The sequence below is a fragment of the Antechinus flavipes genome, chromosome 2 (genome assembly GCF_016432865.1).
Source record: "Antechinus flavipes isolate AdamAnt ecotype Samford, QLD, Australia chromosome 2, AdamAnt_v2, whole genome shotgun sequence".
Classification (NCBI taxonomy): domain Eukaryota; kingdom Metazoa; phylum Chordata; class Mammalia; order Dasyuromorphia; family Dasyuridae; genus Antechinus; species Antechinus flavipes.
Window position 1 is genome coordinate 463,884,613 of NC_067399.1, and position 23,255 is coordinate 463,907,867.

Consider the following 23,255-nt stretch of genomic DNA (forward strand, 5'->3'; position numbering starts at 1 on the left):
ACTTTGCAGACCAATTTGGGATTATTCCCCAAAAGTTATGAAACTACTTATACCTTTTGACCCAGAATTCTATTAGATCTGTTTCCCAAAGTAATGAGGAAAAAAGAAAAACAACCTCTAAGTTCTAAAATATTTCTAGTAGTTCTCTTTGCAGTAGCAAAGAACTAGAATTTGAGGAAATGACTACCAATTGGGAAATGGCTAAATAAGTTGAGGTACATGATTTTGAGGGAATATTGTTGTGCCGTAAGAAATGATGAGCAGGATGATTTTAAAAAAATATGGAAAGACTTGCATAAAATAATGAAGAGTGAAATGAGCAGAAGAAAATGTATACAGTATACATTACATCAATACTGTTGACGAAAACTTTGAACTACCTACTTTAAGTATTATAAACACTCAAATCAACCATAAAGGACCTATGAAGATAGATGCTAAGCACCTCCAGAGAAAGAACTGAGAAATAGAAGTATGCCTAGTATAGTTTTACACATATTTATATATCTGTGTCAAATGATGGTCTTCTTCAGTGTGGAGTGGGAAAGAAGGTAGGGAGAAATTCTGGAATTTAAAATGTAACTCAAAAAAGTTAAATTTTAAAAATCTGTCATGCTGGAAGTACTCCCCCCCCTCCATTGGGCCTACTCATATTCTTTGCTATTTTCCTTTCACTTTTCTGAGCTTCTATTTCCTCATAGATCAAATAAGTATAACTGCCCTGAATACCTCACAGATTTGTAAGGATTAAATGAAATGATATATTTTCTGTAACAGTAAAACTCTGACATAAATAATGCTGGTTGTTAAGATTACGTTATTTATCACTCTAGAAAGGCAAAGTTTTCCTGACCTTTAAAATCATGTGTTCAAGTCAACAAAATCATTCCTAAACAAATACACAAAATCATAGTCTCAATGAAAGAAGATTTCAGAGGGCACCACATACCTGACAATTAGCCGTCCATCCATTGACTGAATATTTCTGGTGATGCAGAACAATTCACTACATAGAACAGCTTTTCTACCCATGAAGTTTCTTTTTTTTTTTTTAATAACTTTTTATTGATAGAACTCATGCCAGGGTAATTTTTTACAACATTATCCCTTGCATTCACTTCTGTTCCGATTTTTCCCCTCCCTCCCTCTACCCCCTCCTCCCCCAGATAGCAAGCAATCCATGAAGTTTCTCATTAATCAGTCAAAATCTTATTCCATGCATTTCTACTGATGAATCCTAGTTTTGTTTCCTGGGGCCAATCAATTAATTAACAAGCATTTATTATGCTAAGTGATAGAAATATAAATAAAAAGTAAAAAACCAATACCATCCTCAAATGGCTTACACTCTAATGGGGAAAACACAACAAATCAGAACATACAAGTTAAATTCATAATAGATGGAAGATAATCTTAGAGGAGACAGCACTAATAATTGACAGAACTAGGAAAGACCTTTTGGAGGTAGCCCTTGAGTAAATCTTAAAGGAAGCCAAGAATTGATGGTTGAGTGGGAGAGCATTCCAGGCATGAGTATATTTTTAAAAGAAAACTTGTAAACTAGTTCTTCTTTAAAAAAAAAATAGCTTTGATCAAAGAAATATAAACCTAGAGATATAGATGCTCATGTGAAAAAAAAAAAAAACCTGAGAATTTCAATGGACTACAAATTCAGTATGAGCTCAAAATCAATTTGACATGTAGGCACACACACATACAATAATATAACCTTAGGCTTCACATATAGTAATATAGTGTACAGAATGACAAAAATATTCCCACTATCCTTTGACCTAATCAAACTCCATCTAGAATACTGTGTCCCATTCTGGATGTCACATAAGTGGGACATTGACAAATGGAATATATACAAAGAAAGATGAGCACACTTGAGGGGGGATTAGAAATCATGCCATATGAAGGTCAGTTGAGGGAACGGAATATGTTTAGCCTGGAAAATAAAAAACCTTAATGGTCCCAAAGGAGAAAATTAGGGCACAACGGTAAAGAGGAAGCTGTACAAAGGAAAGGGCTATGGATTTGGAATAAAGGGACCTGAGTTCAAATTCAAACCCTGCTACTTATGTTACCTATGTTATCTGGATAAGCCATTTAACTGCTCTTTACTTGCTCTGTAAAATGAAAGAGAGACTAGATAACCTCTAAAATCCCTTCCATTTCTCTATCTATGATCCTATTGTCCTTTATGTTACAGAAAGGTAGATATTGGCTTAACATACAGAAGAACCTCCTAACAGAGGTTTCTGATAATGGAATAGACCGTTTTGTTGGGTATTTTTACTAGGCAGTCTCATCACTGGGTGGTTTCAAGCAGACACTGAATGACCATTTGTCAAGGATGTCAATTTGTCAAGGAATCTGTCAATTCTTGCTTCTGATTAGGATTTAACTAGTTGAACTGTGAGAACCCTTCTAGCTTAGCCTGCAATTCTTTGGCTCTACAGACAGAATGGTTGGGAATGATTTTCCTGTCTTGAGCTGAGATGCAGGCTAGCTACTCTCCAGAGAAGAGATTTCCATATTATGCAGAGAAGACTTTGAGAGATTTCATTTGCCCAAAGATTCCCACAGTCTTTTCTTGAACCACAACTCTCAATACAGGCAGTGCTTTGTTTTAGCCTTCATTATCTACTACTTCACTAGCCTCAGGCACTACTGATCTAGGCTTTAAGGATGAAGATGATTGATTACATGCTGACCCTTGCACAAATAAACCCTGGCAGTGGAAATTTTTGCCAACATAATTTTGACATAAGGCTCTCTGGAAGAAGTTACAAACAAAAGACAAACATCCCAGAATTAAAAACTTTTAGAGCTGAAAGGATTTTTGAGAAAAAAAAAAAAAGAATGTTAAAGGTAAAAGAAAACTTAGATCATGAGAATGTTAGAATAAGAAAATGAGAATGTTAAGAGCTGGAAGCATGTTATAAATTACCTATTCCAACCTGCTCATCATTTTGGGGAGGAGAGGAGAGAAGGCAATCATGGTTAAGTGACATTGTCAAACACACATCTGGCTGTCCTTCAACCTGCCCATTTTGATAGATAAGTAAACAGGAGGTCAAGAAGGGGGATAGTCACATAAGCTTCTTGGGAGAGTGAGGACAAGAATCCAGATCTCTTTCTTTCCTATCCAATTGTCATTCTACTTAAAAATTATGCTTCACAGAAACCTTTTTTAAAAGGAACATTTGAATAAATTATCTCCCCTCCTTTTCTCTCCCCCTTATAGTTGGAAGTAAATACTCCTCCAAAGGAACTCTTATGGTACTTATTTTGTACCTCTTCTATGCATCAAAATTCTGGTATCTTATTTTTCCCATTTTTCCTACTATAAGATTTGTAAAGAAAGGAAGCACATCTTATTTTTCTCTTTATCCTACACAGCACCTAGAACAAAGTCATCAACAAAAGAGGTAACTAATAATGATTGGCTATAATTGTTCATTGAACATAAATGGGTTTTTAAAGAAAGAACTGACTTTTCAAGTTTCAGATATCATTTTCCACTAAACATATTGAGCTAAGCAAAAGCCCTATGTATAGTGTGAAATATCTATGCAGGAGGTGAAGCTCTATTTCTGGAAGTACAGGAAACAAAATCCTAAACAGATGGAAAAAAGATGCTATAGCTCTTGCAGCATCTCTGTTGATAGGTTGGGAACAAACCTTTCATATCTGTAATTCCCTAAATTCACCACCTTTAGTCTTTTATTTTCCTCATTATATATCTGATCCAGAAGTAATCTTGAGAATTTGAACATTCTTACTTTATATATATATGTATCTATTTATAGATAGATAGATATACTTAGACCCAGAGAGTTAAGTGACTTGCCCAGGAACCTAAGGTCACAGAGATCACATAGTGATTAAAGGGCAGAGAGTAGCACTAGAACTAAGCTTTTCAACTCCCAGTCCAGAGCTTTTTCTTATAAATCATATTGCTTCTTCTCAAAAGAAATTATTTCAAATACAAACTCCTTCACCATAATATATACTGTTTTGATAACAAAAACTGTACTTTCCTCAAATATCCAGATGGAAGACCATATGTAAAATCAATGCCAAAGATTTTTTTTTATTAGCCATCTGCTAAAATTTCATCTTCAAAAAATTTTCCACTGAGAAAGCTCTGTATTTATCCCTGGTGCCACCTGCTGATCACATGTGGGTAGCACTTTCTCAAACTGATAACAGGAGATGGTGAATTTCTCATTTTTATCCCCAAAATAAATGCAATACTAATTTCTTGTAAGAGAGGGAAACATCAAATGCTAAAATAGCATAAGATATCATAATTTACTCAAGTCTTGACCAAAAAATCGTACAATTGAAACCTATGTATTATTTTGAATTTACTCATGTCAGGAACAAGAAGTAGATGTGATTTCACTGGTATAACTTAACTTCCTGGTGAGGATACTATGTCCAGTAGTCAGAGTTGAGTAACTTTCCCAGTTGCACAGCCAAAATGTATCAGAGATAGGACTTGAATCCAGATCATTCTGGCTCCAAAACTGGCTCTACCCCCTGTGTCATGCCACCTCACCCTTGAGAGCTTCACTTAATTGCTCCAACTCATGCATGACATACATTCTTTGTAGATATATTTGAAAGATATTTCTTTATAGAATATTAGAAATCAAATCAAATCAACAAATAAATATTAAGTACTTACTATATGCTAGCCACTGTGCTAAGCATTGAAAATACAAATACAAGGAGAAAAACAGCTCCTGCCCTCAAGGAGCTTACATTCCACGAAGACAGCACATAAAAGAAAGGCGAAAAGTAGGGCGAAACTCCTACTAAAAAGGAAACTGAATCCAATGAACTTTCCATAGCAAGAGAGAGCTAGGATTATAACCCAGGTCTCCGGACTTGAATCCCCAGGCCCTAATCTCTACCATAATGACACTCTGAAAATACCATCACCAAAGCAATAGTAGTTGCAGGCTCCTGAGCTTCTAAAGACCTTTAGAAATTAGTTAAGTGTTTAAAAGTTTTATTGCATTGAGGAAGACTATGACTTATTCTTTGTAGCCCTAGAGGACAGGCAGAGCTAGAAGTTCTAGATATCAATCTTAGGGAAACAAGTTTTTATTCCATGTAAGGAAAACTTTCTAACTGGAGCCATTAAAACATGGAAAGGGCCAGAACATAGTGAATAATGAATGGATAATGCCATCCCTGCAAATCTTCAAATAAAAGCTAAATTATCATTTTGCTTGTTTAGAGATAGAGACCAGTAATTCTGACTTAAAATTTGACTGGTTTTTCCATTAAACAAATGTAAAACTGTGACAATCTTTTCCAGACTTTGATTCATTTTAACATAATTCAATAACATTGATGAAGTCCTCATTATATACAAAGCCCTGAAGTGACTTCTGGGAATGAAAAATAAAAAAATGTCCTAGTCTTTAACCTCAAAGAATTTAATACAAATTATTATGAGGATATAAAATAATTTGATAGGCACAAAGGAGCAGCCTAGGCAAAATGCTTGAGAAATCCCATCCACCAGAAAGGAGTCAAATAATACTTTATGGAAAAAGTGGCTCATGATCTGAGCTGTTAAAAAAAAAATTCAACAAGTGAAGATGGAGGAGGGAGGAAGATCTATTCCTGCTATAGAGGTGGGAGAAGAGTAGATGAGATAATTCCAGTTTGGCTGGAGTATAAAGTTTTTCCTTAAAATTTGTCATTTACTACCTCTAATATCATTATTATAGAAGAAAGAATATTCGACTTAGGATCAAGATAGACCCAGGTTTGTAGCTTTTTCTGGATCTTCACCTAAGCCACACTTGCTAACAGGGATGTTCCCATGGCCCTATTTTCATGTCCCTTTATTTTACATCACTTGGTGGCCTCAACAGCTCCCATGAATTCAATTCTCTATATAGTGAATTCTAAGATCAATTCATTTAGGTCTACCTTTCTTCGGGTCTCCAGTCACATATCTCCAACTGCCTATTTCACATCTTAAAGTGGATGCCATAGAAACATCTTAAACTCAACATATCTAAAACTGAACTTATCTTTCTCTCTAAACCCCATACCTTCTTTCTAACTTTCTTATTATTGTTGAATGTATCATCATCCTGCCATTCACCCAAACTCAAAACCTTGGTGTTATCCTCAACTCACTCCTCCTACAACCAAATAATTGTCAAGTCCTGTCATTTCATAATATCATGAGTGTATGTATATGCTCATATATATGTATATTTATCGATATCTATCTATTTATTCTCTTCCCTCTTCTGCTTCCTCATTAATTTCCTTACCTCAAATCTCTCTCTACTCCAGTTCATTCTCATCTTAGCTGCCAAATTGATCTTCTAAATCACCGATCTGACCATGACACAATCCCTATTTCCTATCCTCTTATTTCAGTGGCTCCCTAATGCTTCCAGGAGCAAATATTAAATCCTGATTGGTTTTAAAAGCCCTTCATAATTTTGCCCCTTCCTATTTTTCCAGTTTTACATTCAACTCCCCTCAGACTCTGATCTCAGCACTCAATGTAGCAGTACTACTTTCCTATTTGTTGTTTCTAGAGTAAGAGCCACTCTCTCCTATCTCAAGGTATTGGCTGCCTCCTAATCTGGAATTTTTTCCCCTTCCTATTTTCTCCTCCTGACTTCCCTGGCTTTCTCCAAGTCTCAACAAAAATCCTACCTTCTACAAGAAACCTTTTCCAGTCTTCAATTTTAGAGCCTTTCCTCTAAGAGTATCTCAATTTACATATATCTTCTTTGTACATAATTGCTTGCATGTTCTCTCTTCCACTGAGCCAGGGGTCCTCAAACTACAGCCTGTGAGCCAGATGCGACAGCTGAGGACGTTTATCCCCCTCACCCAGGGTTATGAAGTTTCTTTATTTAAAGGCCCACAAAACAAAGTTTTTGTTTTTAACTATAATCCGGCCCTTCAACAGTCTGTGGGACAGTGAACTAGCCTCCTTTTTAAAAAGTTTGAGGAACCCTGCGTATGCTCCTTGAGAGCAGAGATTGATTTTTGCCCTTTTTGGGGCGGGAGGGGAGTATTACTAGCACTTAGCATAGTGAGCCTGCTTCACAAGAAATACTTCATAAATACTCATTAATTTAATGCTAGCTGTGACATTAGCTTGATCTGTTATAGAAATATGCAAAGGATATACAGTTAAAGGTGAGATTTTTCTACTGGCTCAAGAAGAAAAAAATGGTACAGAAATGAATGTGTTGAGCTCTGATTCTAAGGCAATTCTAAGGCAATAAATGATACCTAAAGACAAAGAAAGTAAGAGAAGGAAGTTGGATGTTTCCATGTAAAAGTCATAGAAATAATATGCAGTAACTATGACAATTAACATTTCTAAGTCACCTTCAATTTTAATGATGGTTAAGAAATGATTTTATCAAAATTTTTGAATAATTTAACACAGTAAGACACATCAAATATACACAAAAAATTATAGAGCAAAACAGAAAAACAATTTATGTCAATGTTTTGGAAACTGATCCATAAAATAGATAAATCCTATTAAAAGACTATCCAAAATGCCACAAGTCCACAGAATTTTAGCAATATTTGAGACCTTAAAGTATAGAATGTTAGAACTTAGCATTCCAAAGCTCTCATGAGTTAGTATCATGCCCATTTTACAGATGATAAAATTGATATGTTTTGAACAAAGAATATTTGGACATAGAATTCCAAACATCAAAACATAGCATATTAGAATACTTAAAAGCTGGAAACAACTTTAGAATATAGAATTTGAGAATACAATCATAGAATGGCAAAACTGACAGGGATCTTACAACATGCTAGAATGCTAGAACACAGAATCATAGAACTTCAAAGATGAGATAGACTATAGGAAGCATTTACTTCAATTCCTTCATCTTGTTGATGAAAGACTTGAGACCCAAAAAAGCTAAACAACTTGTTTAGGATACCTTAGCCAGTTAGTAGCCATGCAGGAAGAGGCCCTAGGTCCAGCACTCTTTTGTACCACAGCTGCTATGACCCACACTGAATCGCTTATATTTGGAACCACTTCCAGAAGTGTCTCCAAGCCCCACAGTAGAGATAACAGATTTAGAGCAGGAAAAAGGTCATCAAGGTACAGATTATTTTACAGATGAGACAGCTATTATTCAGAGAAATTAAATGATATGACCAAGGTTTATGAAAGAACCAGAATTTGAATTGCAGGTCTTTTGGCTCTATTTTCTCTTTTCAACCCTACATTTATATATTTCTATATAGGGCAGTAGAGTACAGTGAGCAGTGCAGTGGAGTCAGCAGACATGGATTTGATCTTTAACTTTGATTATTTTGACTTTCAGAAATTCATGGAACTTCTTTGGGAATCAGTTTTCCCATCTATACAAAGAGGATGATACTTGCATTAAGAAACTGAAGCTCAGAGATGTTACAAGACTTATCTGTGTCACACAACTACTAAGCACTGAAGTAAAACTTGACCTCAAGTCTAATTAATTACAAGTTTCCTGCTCATGTTTAAATTTATGTGGCGTTTACCTATATTCATGCCTTAACTCCATTACTAGACTAGAACCTTCTTGAGGGTAAGGGTCAGGTCCTATTTATCCTTGTATCTCCACTGGTTCCCAGCTACATGTATTTCACATACGTCTAATACATACATCCATAGTATGTATTAAATAAATGTTTACTGGACCAATTATCTGTTTGAAAATGCATGCAAAGATGGTTTTAAAGCACTACCTTGTATTAATAATTGTTACCAAAATTGTCATAGATATAAATATGAGCCATGACTCTTAACATTGGAATATCCTCAGAAAAGGATCTACCTGAGTAACAAATAGTTGAAATTCATCAGGCAAAATCCATGAGCGAGGATAGAAGTTGTATTCTTCAGGAAAGAGATCTTGCATGATTCTCACAGCTCGGCTCAGAGTAATTTTCCGCACCATTTCTGTCATGCCTGGTAGGAGGAGAAAGGAAGAAAAAGAACACTGAAAATGTAGCATTGTGGGGTTTCTATATCATAGAATGTTAGACCTGAGAATATAGAATGTTAAAAAATACAATGTAAAGTTTTTTATATGTCACTGTTCTGTGACTTACCCTATAAAGTCCTCCATCCAACATATTATTTTTTAAGTAGAATTAAGGAAAAAATGAATCTGATGATAGCATTGCTTACAAAGATGAAAAAGATCATGGAAAACTAAAGACAATAAAAGTATCTTTCTCATATCATTAAAAAAATGGCTCATCTTAAAGCAAGAATTGTATTTAGCATTGTTCCTGAAAACTAGAATGAAGGGCTTCATTTTATTTTATCTATGTTAGCAAGCATTTATTAAGCACCTACACTGTGCCAGATACTACACTCTATATTGGGGGTACAAAGACAAAACTTAAACAGTCCCTCTCTCAAAAAGTATGAATGCTAATGAAAACAAAATTAATATAAAATATTTATAAAATAATTTCTATAGAAAGATTGCTAGCAACTAACAGGCTCAGGATGGGCTTCAAGTAGGATATGGTATTTGAGTTGAGCTTTACAGAAAGCCAGGAATACTAAGCTGCAGACATAAGGAAGAATTGTATTCCAGGCAAAAGCACAAAAACAAGAGATGGAACAGTATGTATGCATAGTTAATGGCAAATAGGTGTTACCAGAACATAGAAATGACATGCAATAAGCCTGGAAAGGCAGCCTGGCACCAGAATACAAAGAGTTTGAAAAGCTAAATATAAGAGTTTAATATTGTATTCTAGAAACAAAATGAAAACCCTAGAGTTTTTTGAATGGTATGATCAGACCTGTGCTTTAAGAATATAAATTTGGCAGCTGTGTAGAGATTGGATTGTTAAGAAGAGAGTTTGGAAGGAGGGAAGCCATTTAGGAAATTATTGCAATATTCCCGGCAAGACAAAACAATGGTATGAGTGAAGAGAATGGAGTGAATTTAAGATATATTGTGAAGTTAAGAGTCAATAAGACTTAACCACTGGGGATGAGGAATAAAGAATTGATGATGATTTCAAGGTTACAAACATGAGAGACTGGAAGGATGGGGTTGCCCTTAACAAAAATAAGAGACATTTTTAAGAGGGAAGAATTTGAGGGAAGAGAAAATGAGTTGTTTGGATGTGTTGGGTTCAAAATGCTAATGGGATATTCAAATGGAGACAAATAAATGAAAAAGCTTTTATTATGTGCTTAATATATATATACCAAGTGTTGTGCTGTGTTTGGGATACAAATAGAAAAAAAGAAAATCTCTGTTCTCAAGGAGCCAACACTTTAACTGAAGAAAATGATACATACAGGGCAGAAGGAAAGAGTTTGAAAGTCCTAATGGTTCACTGGCACAGTGAATGACAGGGCCCAATGTCTTTGGAGTGCATGAGTACTACCACCATCACCACCACCAGGGATGGAAACATAAAAGGAAGTAGCCCACCACCACGGTAAAGGTAGAGTATACCTAAGAGTCAGATTTATGAAATCATCTATCTTGGAATATATTTTTCTTGAGCTCTTCCAGTTCAGTTTCCTACCTACTGAAATCTTATCCATTCTTCAAAATTTTCAAATATAATATCTTCCAAGAAATCTCTCCTTATTTCTCTCAGTTAAAAATGATGTTTCCTTCTTTGGATTCAAAGTAGCACTTTGTTTATATTACTTTTATGCATTTGGCATGCTCTATTATTATATTTTGGTAGTATATGTCCTATCTCTTCTAACAAACTATAAGGCTAGGGCTTATAGAATGTCTAGATCTATAGTTATTCATCTTTGCGAATATTTTCTCCAATCTCTAGGACAGTGCTTTGCACATAGCTGATGCTTAATAAAAAGTCAATGAACTGAACTGAGTTGAGAGTAATAATTCCCACAATCTATACTTAGCACAGAGATATTTAAGAAAATTTTGCATTTATCATATTTCCTGAGTAAATTATAGAAGTACTAAATAGGATAGGATACACCAACACCAAACCATTCTAAATAATTTTATCTTCCTTGGATATGGGGGAAAATATCGTTAATAAAATGTGTAATTACAAAGGAAGCTTAAAGATTTTGAGAGTCAAGTATATGACACTTGAATGCATTTGCCCTAATAATTTATAAGAATTAAATTTCAATTCCTTAAAAATTATTAAATAATTAAATTTCAATGCTTCAAAAGTAGTGACAAATCAAAATTATGTTAAATTCCAAATGAATGAAGTCTAAAGTCTAAATTAATAAGATGTACCTAAACTTATTAAATGTGGAAGAAACATTGAATGCTAAAATAAAATAATAGCCATAAAAAACAAGACATGTAACTTCACTTGTTTAGGGAATCTTCTAAGAAAGGAAACTCCTTCTGCTAAGAATTCTTTACAATTTATTCTCTTAGAATACTACCTAGAGACACTAAAGCATTGTTGGTAGAAATGTGAAATGAGCCAGCCATTCCAGAGAACAATTTAGAACTATGCCTGAAAAGCAATTTAGAACTATGCCCAAAGGGCTATGCAACTGTGCATAACTTTTGATCCAGCAGAGTCTCTAAATGGATCTGTATGTCAAAGAGATCATAAAAGAAGGGAAAGGACCCACATTTTCAAAAATGTTTGTATCAGTTCTTTTTGTGGTGGCAAAGAACTGGAAATTGAGTGGATTTCCATCAGTTGGGGAATAGCAGAATAAATTATGGTATATGAGTGTTCTCATATTGTTCTATTGTTCTATAAGAAATGATGAGCAGGCTAATTTCAGAAAAGCCTGGAAAGACTTATATGAACTTATAAGAACTTATATGCTGAGGGAAGTAAGCAGAACCAAGAAAACATTATACACAGCAACAAGATTATGTAATGATCAACTGTGGTGGACTTGGCTCTTTTCAACAAGGCAGTGTTTCAAGGCAATTCCGATGGAAAATGCTGTCCACATCCAAAAAGAGAACTTTGGAAACTGAATGTGGATGGCATTTTCACCTTTTTTGGTTTGTTTGCTTTTTCTTTCTAATGACTTTTTCCCTTTTGATCTGATTTTTCGTGCACAACATGACAAATATGAAATATGTTGAAAGGATTGCACATATTTAGTTTATATCAGATTGTTAGCTGTCTTGGGGAGGGGAGAGAAGAAGAGAGAGAGAAGAAAAAATTTTGAGCACAAAGTCTTGCAGAAATGAATGTTGAAGACTATCTTTATATATATTTGGAAAAATAAAATGCTATCGAGAAAAAAAAAAAAGAATATTACCCAAAGAATTTAGATAACAAATGACTTGCCCAGGTCTATATAGCTATCATATGTTAAAAGTGTAATTTGAATTCTGGTTTACCTCATTTTGATATTGGTCCTCTAGCCACTGTGCCAAGTTGCTTCTACAGAATGAGCTAACATTTATAGAACACTTTAAGATCTACAGAGTGATTTATATCAATTAACTCATATACCCCACAAAAATTCTCTTAGATAAGCATATGAAATATAAAATAAGTATATAAAATTCTTGCTTTATAAATTAGGAAACTAAGTCTCAGAGAGATTAAATGACTATCCATATTGCAAAACTATTAAGTAGGAGATCCTGGAATCCAAGTGTCTCTTTCAACTCCAAATCAGGTCCTTTTTTTCCATTACAATACGCTGCCATGTTGGAAATATATAAAATACATAGAATATAAATCAGAATTTCTGTTCAATGCTGGAAGTGTCATCAGAGATATCATACTTCTATTCCAACCATCTATTTTTATAGATAAGAAAACTAAGGTCCACAGAAGTGAAATTATTTGACCAAAGTCACACCACAAGTTTCTAAGCCCTGGCAGCAAAAAGCGAATTGAGAATATGAAGTTTTTAACACATGGATTTCTTGACTCCTATAGCATAATATACCAAAGCAATATATCTGAAAAGCAGAGCTTAGAGTTGTTAATGCATCAGTTCTTTTTTTTTTATTTTTTTATTTTATTTTTAAATAACTTTTTATTGACAGAACCCATGCCTGGGTAATTTTTTATAACATTATCCCTTACACTCACTTCTGTTCTGATTTTTCCCCTCGCTCCCTCCACCCCCTCCCCCAGATGGCAAGCAGTCCTTTACATGTTAAAGAGGTTACAGTATATCCTAGATACAATATATGTGTGCAGAACCGAACAGTTCTCTTGTTGCACAGGGAAAATTGGATTCAGAAGGTAAAAATAACCTGGGAAGAAAAACAAATATGCAAGCAGTTTATATTCATTTCCCAGTGTTCTTTCTTTGGGTGTAGCTGCTTCTGTCCATCCTTGATCAATTGAAACTGAATTAGATCTCTTTATCGAAGAGATCCACTTCCATCAGAATACATCCTCAAACAGTATCGTTGTTGAGGTATATAATGATCTCCTGGTTCTGCTCATTTCATTCAGCATCAGTTCATGTAAGTCTCTCCAGTCCTCTCTGTATTCATCCTGCTGGTCATTCCTTACAGAACAATAATATTCCATAACATTTATATACCCACAATTTACTTAACCATTCTCCAATTGATGGGCATCCATTCATTTTCCAGTTTCTAGCCACTACAAACAGGGCTGCCACAAACATTTTGGCACATACAGGTCCCTTTCCCTTCTTAAGTATCTCTTTAGTATTTCTTTAGTATCTTAGAAACACTGCTGGATCAAAGGGTATGCACAGTTTGATAACTTTTGGAGCACAGTTCCAAATTGCTCTCCAGAATGGCTGGATGTGTTCACAATTCCACCAACAATGTATCAGTGTCCCTGTTTTCCCACATCCCCTCCAACATTCCGCATTATCTTTCCCTGTCATTCTAGCCAATCTGACAGGTAATACATCAGTTCTAAGCTCTTCTTTTTAAGACTATCAGAAAGGATTAAGTAAGAAATCAAGAGCTTAAAAAGATAGGGTGGCTATAATAAGCTGAACTCTAATTGTCCAATAATAGAGACAACTCACTGAGGAAACTGCTCTGAGATTTTATAAGAAACTAGAGTATAATCCAATAGATAACTACTTCCCTTCCCCCCAATTAAAATAGAAGTTTCGAGAAACAGAAATAAATAGCCTCAGAAGCTAAACAGTCAGTACTGTTAAAAGTGAATTAAACAAAATTAAGGTTTTCTGGGCCAGTTTATCCAGTAAAACCACTTTGTTAGTTTAATTTATGATTCCCAAAACTTGATGTTTTGTTAAAAATCTCAAAATCTTTTTTGATCAAAAGCAATATTAACAAAGAGACCCAACATTATACCATGAGTAGAAAAGATATAGAATCAGAATGTTAAGAGTTGAGAGAGAGAGCTTACCTCATAATCTAAGCTCCTCAATTACAAGTGATAAAACTGAGATTTAGAGAAGCTGTGTTTTTTTCCAGTGGGAATAAAACAAAAATTCAATTAAAAAAATAATAATGAAAACAATAAATCATAATCATATTTGTATATTACTCTAAGATCCAAAAAGTACTTGATAGACATTATTTTCACTTGTTCCTCATAATCAATAAGATGTTATTGTTCCTATTTTACAGATGAGAGAAATGAAATTGAAAAAGTTTGAATTATTCTCCATGTTCACATAACTAAAAAATATTGGAGGAAGAATTCAAACCCAGGTTCCTCTTGACCCCAAATTCAGCCTCTTTCGAATTATGCCAATGGACATTCTAAGTACTTGCTAGGTGTACAAGGCACTAGGTAGAAAGATACGTACATTGTTTTCAAAGAGATTATGATCTTATCAAGGAAAAGATAAGTATAGAAATCATCATAAAAAAGGATAATGGGACCAAAAGTTAAAGTGTTTATGTCACTTTCAAGTTTGCAAAATACTACATATGTTATCTCATTTGATCCTCACAATTAAAAAAAAAAAAAAGATAAGGACACATTTTGCCATCTGGAAAATTTGATAAGTATGGAAAATAAGTTAAAGAACCTGGAAAAAGTTAAGTGACTTGCCTTTAGTCTCACAGTTAGTGGCAATCAGGTGGAAAGACTTCAGGATTTGGAGCTTAGAGGAACTAAATTGTGACCTTGGTAACCTATGTGATCTTGGAAACAACCTTTCTAAGACCCCAGTTTTCTAATCTGTAAAATGGCATGGTTAGACGATCTCTGGGATCCCTTTCAAATCTAAATCTATGATCTTCCATTTAAAAAACTTCAAATTTCTTTTTTCCAAACCTAATCTTTTATTTTTCCATCTCTCTCTATGCCCTAATTCTTACTAAACCTATTCTATAACCATGACTTCCAATCTCTCTTTTCCACCATGCTATCTCAAACCATTACCCATGCTCTAATTATACTTTCCTAACTTCCCAAAGCTTCAAACCCTCGTTGAAGCCAGTTCAATATTATACTATTCTCTACTCTTGAATTCTTTATTCTTGTCCTATCACTTATCACACCTTACGATCCCAACTCTGGCTTATTCCTATTATCTGCCTCTTTCACTGCTAAACCCAACCAGGAGAAAATAACAGTATGTCCAAAAAAAGAAATTGTCTTTTTCCTAAAACTCACTCCTCTTTTAAATTTCCCTTTCACTGTCAAGGTACTACCATCCTTTCAGTCATCTAGGTCCACAACTTAATGTCATTCTTAATTCCTCTGACTCTCATATGACATTTATCCAAACAGTTATCAAATCATGTAATTACTTTCTCTAGAATAAGAATTCTTAGCCTGGGGTTTGTAAGCTTATTTTAAAATAATTTGATTACTAATTTCCTATGTAACTGGTTATATTTTTTCTGCATTTAACAACATTACTTTGAGAAGGGAACCACAGGTTTTGCCAGACTGTCAAAGGGGATTTAAAAAAGTTAAGAACTCCTGTTTTAGAGTAGTTCTTTTCACTCACAGCAATCACCCTAGTTCAGATTGCCATCATCTAGACTGTTACAAATAGCCTTCTAATTAGATTGTCTCCCAAGTCTCTTCTCACTCCCATTCTTCCTTTTCACCACTTCCAAAGTGATTTTTTAAAAAGTATAGGTTTGCTACTTCCCTCCTAAGTAAACTCAATGATTCCCCATTATCCTTCTAGCTTTCACTCTGGATGTTCTTTATTGTCGGGTCGCTTTGACTTCTACATTCTTTTGTCTGTTTTCATAGTGAAATTAAACCAATAAAGTTCACCTTTTTGTTTCTGAATTTCTAATCTATGAAATCTTAAGTTTTCATTCTAATCATTAAGTTTACCTCCTTTCCAAGATAACCTGATAAAAATCAGCAATGAATTCCATTTGAGAATCTATAAGTTTGAGTTTCGAGACCTGCCATATTTTGTTGATATATCTAGGAAACCTCTCAAAGAATAACAATGCCAACAGATACCTGGAAACTTGTTTACTTGACCTGAGAATATGTCATTATCGTGAAAGGAAACTCCATGCCAGTAGATATCACAGGGCAAGCGACGACCAAAGGGAAACTGGAAGAAATAAAAATAAGAAAAAAAAATTAGGCTATTACTTTCATTCTATTTTCATAAACTTTTAGTTATAATTAAAGATTCAGGTAAATCTAGTAGTAGGAAATTTGAATAGCTTTTACCTATGCTGATTATTTTTGCCTTAAAAATCAGAGACATTATTTTAAAATCTGTTTGTATTCTTCTAATTTTTTAATTGTTTCATTGAATAAATTCTTTTTTCCAACTCTACTATCTTTCATGGAAAGTACTGAAAAATCCCACATTTCTTTATCATAGAAGGCACAAAATTAATGCTTATTGAATTCCATAACAAGCTAGCTTTAAAACCTCAAGCAATTCATTTTCAATTATTTTAGTTCATAAAGGAATATAACTAGATTGTTATCCAAGGTCCCTTCCAATTGCAATATTCTAAGTTCTCTCTTTTAGCATTAAATGTTAGAAGACTTTTTATATATATTTTATATTCATACTGAAATTATACTAATGTCATTTATTCTTTTATATTTCTGAAATTCTAGTTTATATAACCTTTAATAATTTATATCTCTTAGGTCCAACAATTTCTCAAGGTAGGATGATGGCAGTTTCAATATTCTAATTTCTAAGATTATTTTCTAGTTCTAACATAGATTGTTAGACAATCTATGTTCTAAAAGTCTGTCTTCAAATTCTGTCTTACTGCTCTTGCATTCTATTTTCATACAAGTTTGGAACACAGAAAGTTAATGCTAGAAGGAACATTTAGTTTATACCCTCATTTTATAGATCACAACATAATAGATTTAAAGCTAGAAAGAACTTTAGAAGTAATCTAATCCAATTTTCTCATTTTACAGGTGAGAAAACTAAGACCTCTGGAGATTATGAGTTCATCAAGGACATGAAGCTATTAAATGGAAGAACTAGGACTCAAAAGTACATCTCCAGGCTTCCAGACAAATACTCTTTCTACTGTTCTATTCTGCTTCTTTCAAGCATTTCAAATTCAAAAAGAGATAAAACAGAATCACACCTTTTAGATAAATTATATTAATTTAAAAGGCATAATTGAACAAGACATATGTTCTACATTTTATGAGCATCAAGAATTTGGCATTTATAATTTATAATATTCTCAATCATTTTATTTTGCATCAAATGGACTGTAGGTTATTAATTTAGAAGACATCATGAAAACAAGAAGAAAACATATGTCATTTTCTTCCAGCTATTAGGAAAGAAAAAGCAAACAAACCAAAAGCCAGTATTCACCCTGAATCACTTATTAAGCCTTAAAGTTTACGCAAGGCACTTTGCTCAATACTAACAATAGCATGACACAAGCTTAGGAAGAACAATACCTGGGAATTTACAACCTGTTAGGGGACACAAGTATACAAAGTATAATACAAGGAAGAAAGTTCTCATCCAAATTTACCTCACATCCTATCCCAAGCTCCATTCTAGATCTTCTTGTCCATTCCCATGTGTCCTTTCTGGATCTTATTTTATCCAAACATCCCTTAATCCTACTGCCTATTTTTCCTGACTTTATATATAAACTTTTACAAGATTTTTATTTTCCTTCTCTGTTTTCATGGTGAGGGGAAAGGGGGTAGAAATTAAAGATGGGGGAATTAAATTTTTCAGTTCTAAATTCTGCAATCTTGAAAATTGAGAATTAAATTATTAATTCATTCAACAAACATTTACAAGGTGCTTTTTGTATGCAATAAAGCCTCTGTTAGATACTAGAGGATATACAAAGAAAAGCCATTACTCTTTAGAAATTTACAATCTAGTAGGAATAGCTAAGACATGAACACAACAGTAATATTATATTATACTTTTTATATTCTAAAGTGCTTTGAGATCAGAAAAAGGAAAGATGCTTTCTAAATGGAGTTATTAGGGAAAATGACTTCATGAGGAAGGTGGTATTTGAGCTAGGTCTTTAAAATCAGCTATTGTGTCAATAGTAAAAATCTGGGGGAAAAGATAGACACTTTTAAATATTTTTATTTCCTCTATCTATCCTTATATTTTTGAAATGTAGCTATTCATTCCCAAAGCACAGAAAGCTGAAATGTTAAAAACCATATATTGTAATTGTCACTTTTCTGTGGGAAATTTAGAGAATAGATTCTACATATGTGATTTCATTGGTACAGATAAGTGAGGAGACTCCTACTATCAGTGCACGTCAACAAATTCTGTGCAAATTTAGTCTTTAAATTGAAATAATTTATCCAGAGTCATATATCTATTATTTGCCAAAAGTGGAACTTGAATCCACATTCCATAGTTTCCAGGCTAGTTCTCTATTCACCAGGGAAGCAAGGAAGCAAAGATGAAGAGGGAGAGCATTCTATGTATGGAAGACAACCAATGAAAATGCCCAGTCAAAAGATAGTGTGTCTTGTGTATGGAATAGGAAGGTGGCCTTTTGTCACTGGATCAAGAAACATGTGGGATGGGTAAAAGTTGGGAAGAGATATAAAGTATAAGAAGACAGGAAGGAATGGAAGGGAGACTGAGTTATGCAGGGTTTTTAATGCCAAACAGAGTTTTGTATTTGATCCTGGAGGAAATAGGAAACCACTTGAATTTACTGAGAAGACCTGCACTTTAAGAAAATTATTTTGGCTAAATGGCCAATAAACAGAAGTAAATGAGAATAATTAGCTATGATGGAAGGCTCATATGATGGCTTTTTTGAGGATAGGGAAGACATACACATGGTTGTAGTCAGTAGGGAAACAGCCAGTAGACAAGGGGAGATTAAAGATAACAGACTACAGATGATAGAGATGTCCTTCTCTAGAAGATAAAAAGGAATGGGATAACTTGGACAGGTAGAGAAGGGTGGTCTTGTCAAGGAGAAGGGTCACTTCTTCCTGTGAGATAAAGGTATAAAAGGAGATAGGCATCAAGGGCAAGGTGAGATAAGAAGTTGGGGAGAAGAGAGAGCACTCAGTGAATAGTCTTAATTTTTTCAGGAAAATATTAAGCAAGATTCTCACTTGAGAGAATGGAGAAAAGCTAGCAATGGAAGGGCTTGAGGAGAGATGAAAAGAACTCGAAAAGCCACTGCAGTGAGCAGAACAGTAAGTTAATTAGGGAGGTATAGAAGAATTGCACAACAGTGAAGATCTGGTTCTTATGATGGATCTAGTCAAAATGGTTGCATGATTTTCTTCATTTTCATTCAGGAACACATATGTAGGAGAAGAGGAAGTAGATGGTAGGTGTGAAAAAGGCTGAGGCTTGGCAATGAAAAATCAGTGATATGATAAAGGGGGGCAAAGTATTCAAGAGAAGAGGACAAAGGAGTAAAGAAAATTTAAAAAAGGAAGTATCTAGTATAGGAATGATGGTCTAGAAGGGAATTGAGGGACTATTGATTTGGAGGTCATAGCATAGATAAAAGGTAGGGTTTGGGATTAGAAGGGAGAGGGGAATAGAAATTCATTAAATTATAGTCAGATAAGGGAATTTCAGAGTTCAAGAATATGAAGATTAGCACATTTGTAGAAAATAGAAAAATCAAGAGTATGGTCATCTTTATTTATCCTTGGGCTGAGATCAAGGTATAAGTCTTAGGAAATGAATAGGTGGAAGAACTAGGAGTTTAGGGTATTTGAAAGTGTCAATATGTAAACTGAAGTCCTCCAGTATAAGACCAAGATTTAGAAAAGAAAGAAAGATTTATGGGCCAGAAACTGAACTCAAAGTGGAAGGAAGAGGAGTGTCTAGAAGTCTTTACATAACTATTAGGATTTTGATTGTGTGGAAAATAAACCTCCAGAGAGAGAATTGGTAAACTCTGAATACAGACCAAAGTGTACTATTTTTTCACAACATGATTAATGTGGAACTATATTTTGTTTGACCTCACATGTAAAATTAACATCATATTGCTTGCCTTCTCAATGAGTAGAGGAAAGAGGGGAATGAATTTGAAACAAAAAAAAATTTCCTAATGAATGTCCTAAACAAAGATTTTTTTAAAAGAAATTATAATCTGAACGCCATTAAATTATGCATACCTTTTGATCCAGCAATACAACCACTAGAAAAATAGCCTAAAAGTGATCAAAGACAGAATGAAAGGACTCATATATACAAAAGCATTTGCATCAGTATTAATGTTGAAGCAAAAATCTGAAAACAGAGAATGCCTATCAATTAGAAAATATCTATTTTGTTTTTGTAGCAGTCTTTTTTATAGTGGCAAGGAATTGTAAACTGAATGGATGCCCATCAGTTGGGAAATGGCTGAATAAGTTATGGTATAAAAATATAATGGAATATTATTATTTTATAAGAAACAATCAGCAGGATGATTTCAGAAAAGCCTGGAGAGACTTACGTCAACTTAGTAGAACTGAGAAAGCAAGATTATGTGATGATCATCTGTGATAGACTTGGCTCTTGTCAATAGTGAGGTAAGTCAGGGAAATTCCAATAGACTTGTGAGGAAAAAGTCATCTGTATCCAAAGAGAGGATTATAGGGACTAAATGTGGATCATAACATAGTATTTTCACCTTTTTGATTGTGGTTGTTTGTTTGCCTTTTTTCTTTCTCATTTTTCCCCTTTTGATCTGATTTTTCTTGAGCAGCATGATAAATGTGAAAACATGTTTAGAAGAATTACATGTTTAACCTATACTGGATTACTTGCTATCTAGAAGAGGGGGAGGCAAGTGGAGAGGAAGAGAGAAAAATTTGGAACACAAGGTTTTACAAGAGTGAATGTTGAAAACTATCTTTGCATGTATTTTGAAAAATAAAAAGCTATTTTTTAAAAAGAAATTTTTAAAAATTATAAAAAAGGAAATGACTATTTTGGTATACAAGTGGTATATGAATATAATATTGTCATGCTGTAAGAAACAACAAATAAGAGGGATTTTACAAATACTTGCATGTACTGATGCAGACAGAAATGAGCAGAGCCAAGAGATTAATTTACAAAATGACTGTAATAATATAATGGAAAACCACTTTGAAGATAGCAGAATTTTGATCAATGCAGTGATCAATCATGACTTCAGAAGACTAGTTATGAAAAAATGCTTTCTGCCTCTCAGCAGAGGAGTGATAGACTAGAGGTGCAGTATGAGATATAAACTTTTAGGAATAGTCAATATGTTTGTTTGTTTTGATTAATTATGCTTATTTGTTTTAAGAAAAAAACTTTTTTTAGTGAAACATTTAAAAATACATAGAAGAAAGGAAAAGGAAGTTCAGAACTCAGAAAAGGAAAACAGCTTTGTTACTACCATGTTAACTTTAATATGGATTTTTAAATTATGTATCAGTTCACAGTTTCATATACAATTCTATGTTCTATGTATAGCAAAATGTGCATGTTTGTTCAAATTTACTAAATTCATAAGGTTTACATAATTCATAAATTTATAAAATTTTTAAGTAAAAAGATTTCCATTATGGGATATCAAAAAAGTTCTGAGAAAATTTGTTTCTTGAGTGACTTGGAATTGAGATAAGTTCATTCTATCTCTGGACATAATGTGTTGTCAAAGCTAGAGTAAGTCATTTCCCCTTTCTTGACCTCTATTTCCTCATCTTTATATCAAAAGATAGAATTAGACTATATCTTGCTTTCCTTCCAGATCTAATATTTTATGAAGAGGAAACTTGCTGACAAAGAGCCACAGTCTATACTAAATGGAATATGAACATAAAAAGGAAATTGTTGCTTATTCTCTTGCCTAAAGATAAACCACATTCTTAAATTTTCTTCTGTTTCCTACTTTGCGGCTTACCAACCTTCCTTTTCTAAGGTAGTTCCTATTAATAAGAATTACAAATATACATTCATCCTCAATGCTAAGTCTTTATAATGTGTTTCAAATGCTATACTTATATAGTCTCATTTTTATTTCATGTTTTTCAAGTATCTCTACTTTTAAAAAATCTTTCTAAATACATATTGTCATTCTGAGTTATTAAAATAAATTTGAATTCACTTTCTTACTTTAAAATCACTTGCTTAAAAGATGGAGAGTAATAGAAAAAAGGAGAATCTGGGGGTTGTGTCAAGGAGAATGTCTGGTTCAGAAAATGTAAATTTTAGGAATTATTGAATGTGAAGAGTTAAAAGGGATGTCTTAGAGATAATCTAGTCTTACTCCTTCATTTAATAGATTAGAAAACAGGTCCAAAAAATGAGAAGTGACATGTTCAACTTCACAAAATTAGTTATGCAAGAATCATATCTCCTAAATCAATCAAGGGTACTTTCCACTATATTCTGTTGTCTTCCTGACAAAAGCGTCTAAAAAGACTCTTAGAATGAAAATGCTGAATGTTTGAGATGTTATACAGAGTAACTTTTTTTTTTTTTTTGGCTGAGGCAATTGAAGTTAAGTGACTTGTCCAGGGTCACACATCCAGGAAGTGTTAAGTATCTGAGACAAGATTTGAGCTCAGGTTCTCCTGCCTTCAGGGCTCGTGCTCTGTTCCACTGAATCAGAGTAACTTTTACTAGGAACTGAAGGCTGAGTCTGAGGATCAGCATATATGACCCAAATAACCCAATGATCTTGGTTGAAAGTTAATTAGCAGACTTCCAGCCAAGATGGCGGAGAGGAGGCATACAGCTGTGTAAGCTCCGCGTTTTCTCTCACTATCCATTTCATTACAAGCCTCTGAATTGATGCTTGACTGAAAAAAAACCCACAAATAGTTACCAAGAGAAGCCATCCTTGAGATTCGCCAAGAAAGTTTATCTTTGATTCTTTGACATA

The 23,255-nt window shown here is 33.9% G+C and overlaps 1 protein-coding gene across 5 annotated transcripts in view; it reads right to left on the bottom strand.

The window, feature by feature from the left end:
* The window catches only part of TTLL11 (tubulin tyrosine ligase like 11), a 274,372-nt gene that overhangs the window by 220,277 nt on the left and 30,840 nt on the right, over nucleotides 1-23,255 (bottom strand). For all 5 annotated transcript variants that reach the window (XM_051979567.1, XM_051979566.1, XM_051979571.1 and 2 more), the window contains 2 exons: nucleotides 16,396-16,492; nucleotides 8,862-8,995 (listed from right to left, as the gene is read on the bottom strand). In XM_051979567.1, the coding sequence (XP_051835527.1) occupies nucleotides 8,862-8,995; nucleotides 16,396-16,492 (231 nt within the window). The remainder of the gene's footprint in view (nucleotides 1-8,861; nucleotides 8,996-16,395; nucleotides 16,493-23,255) is intronic.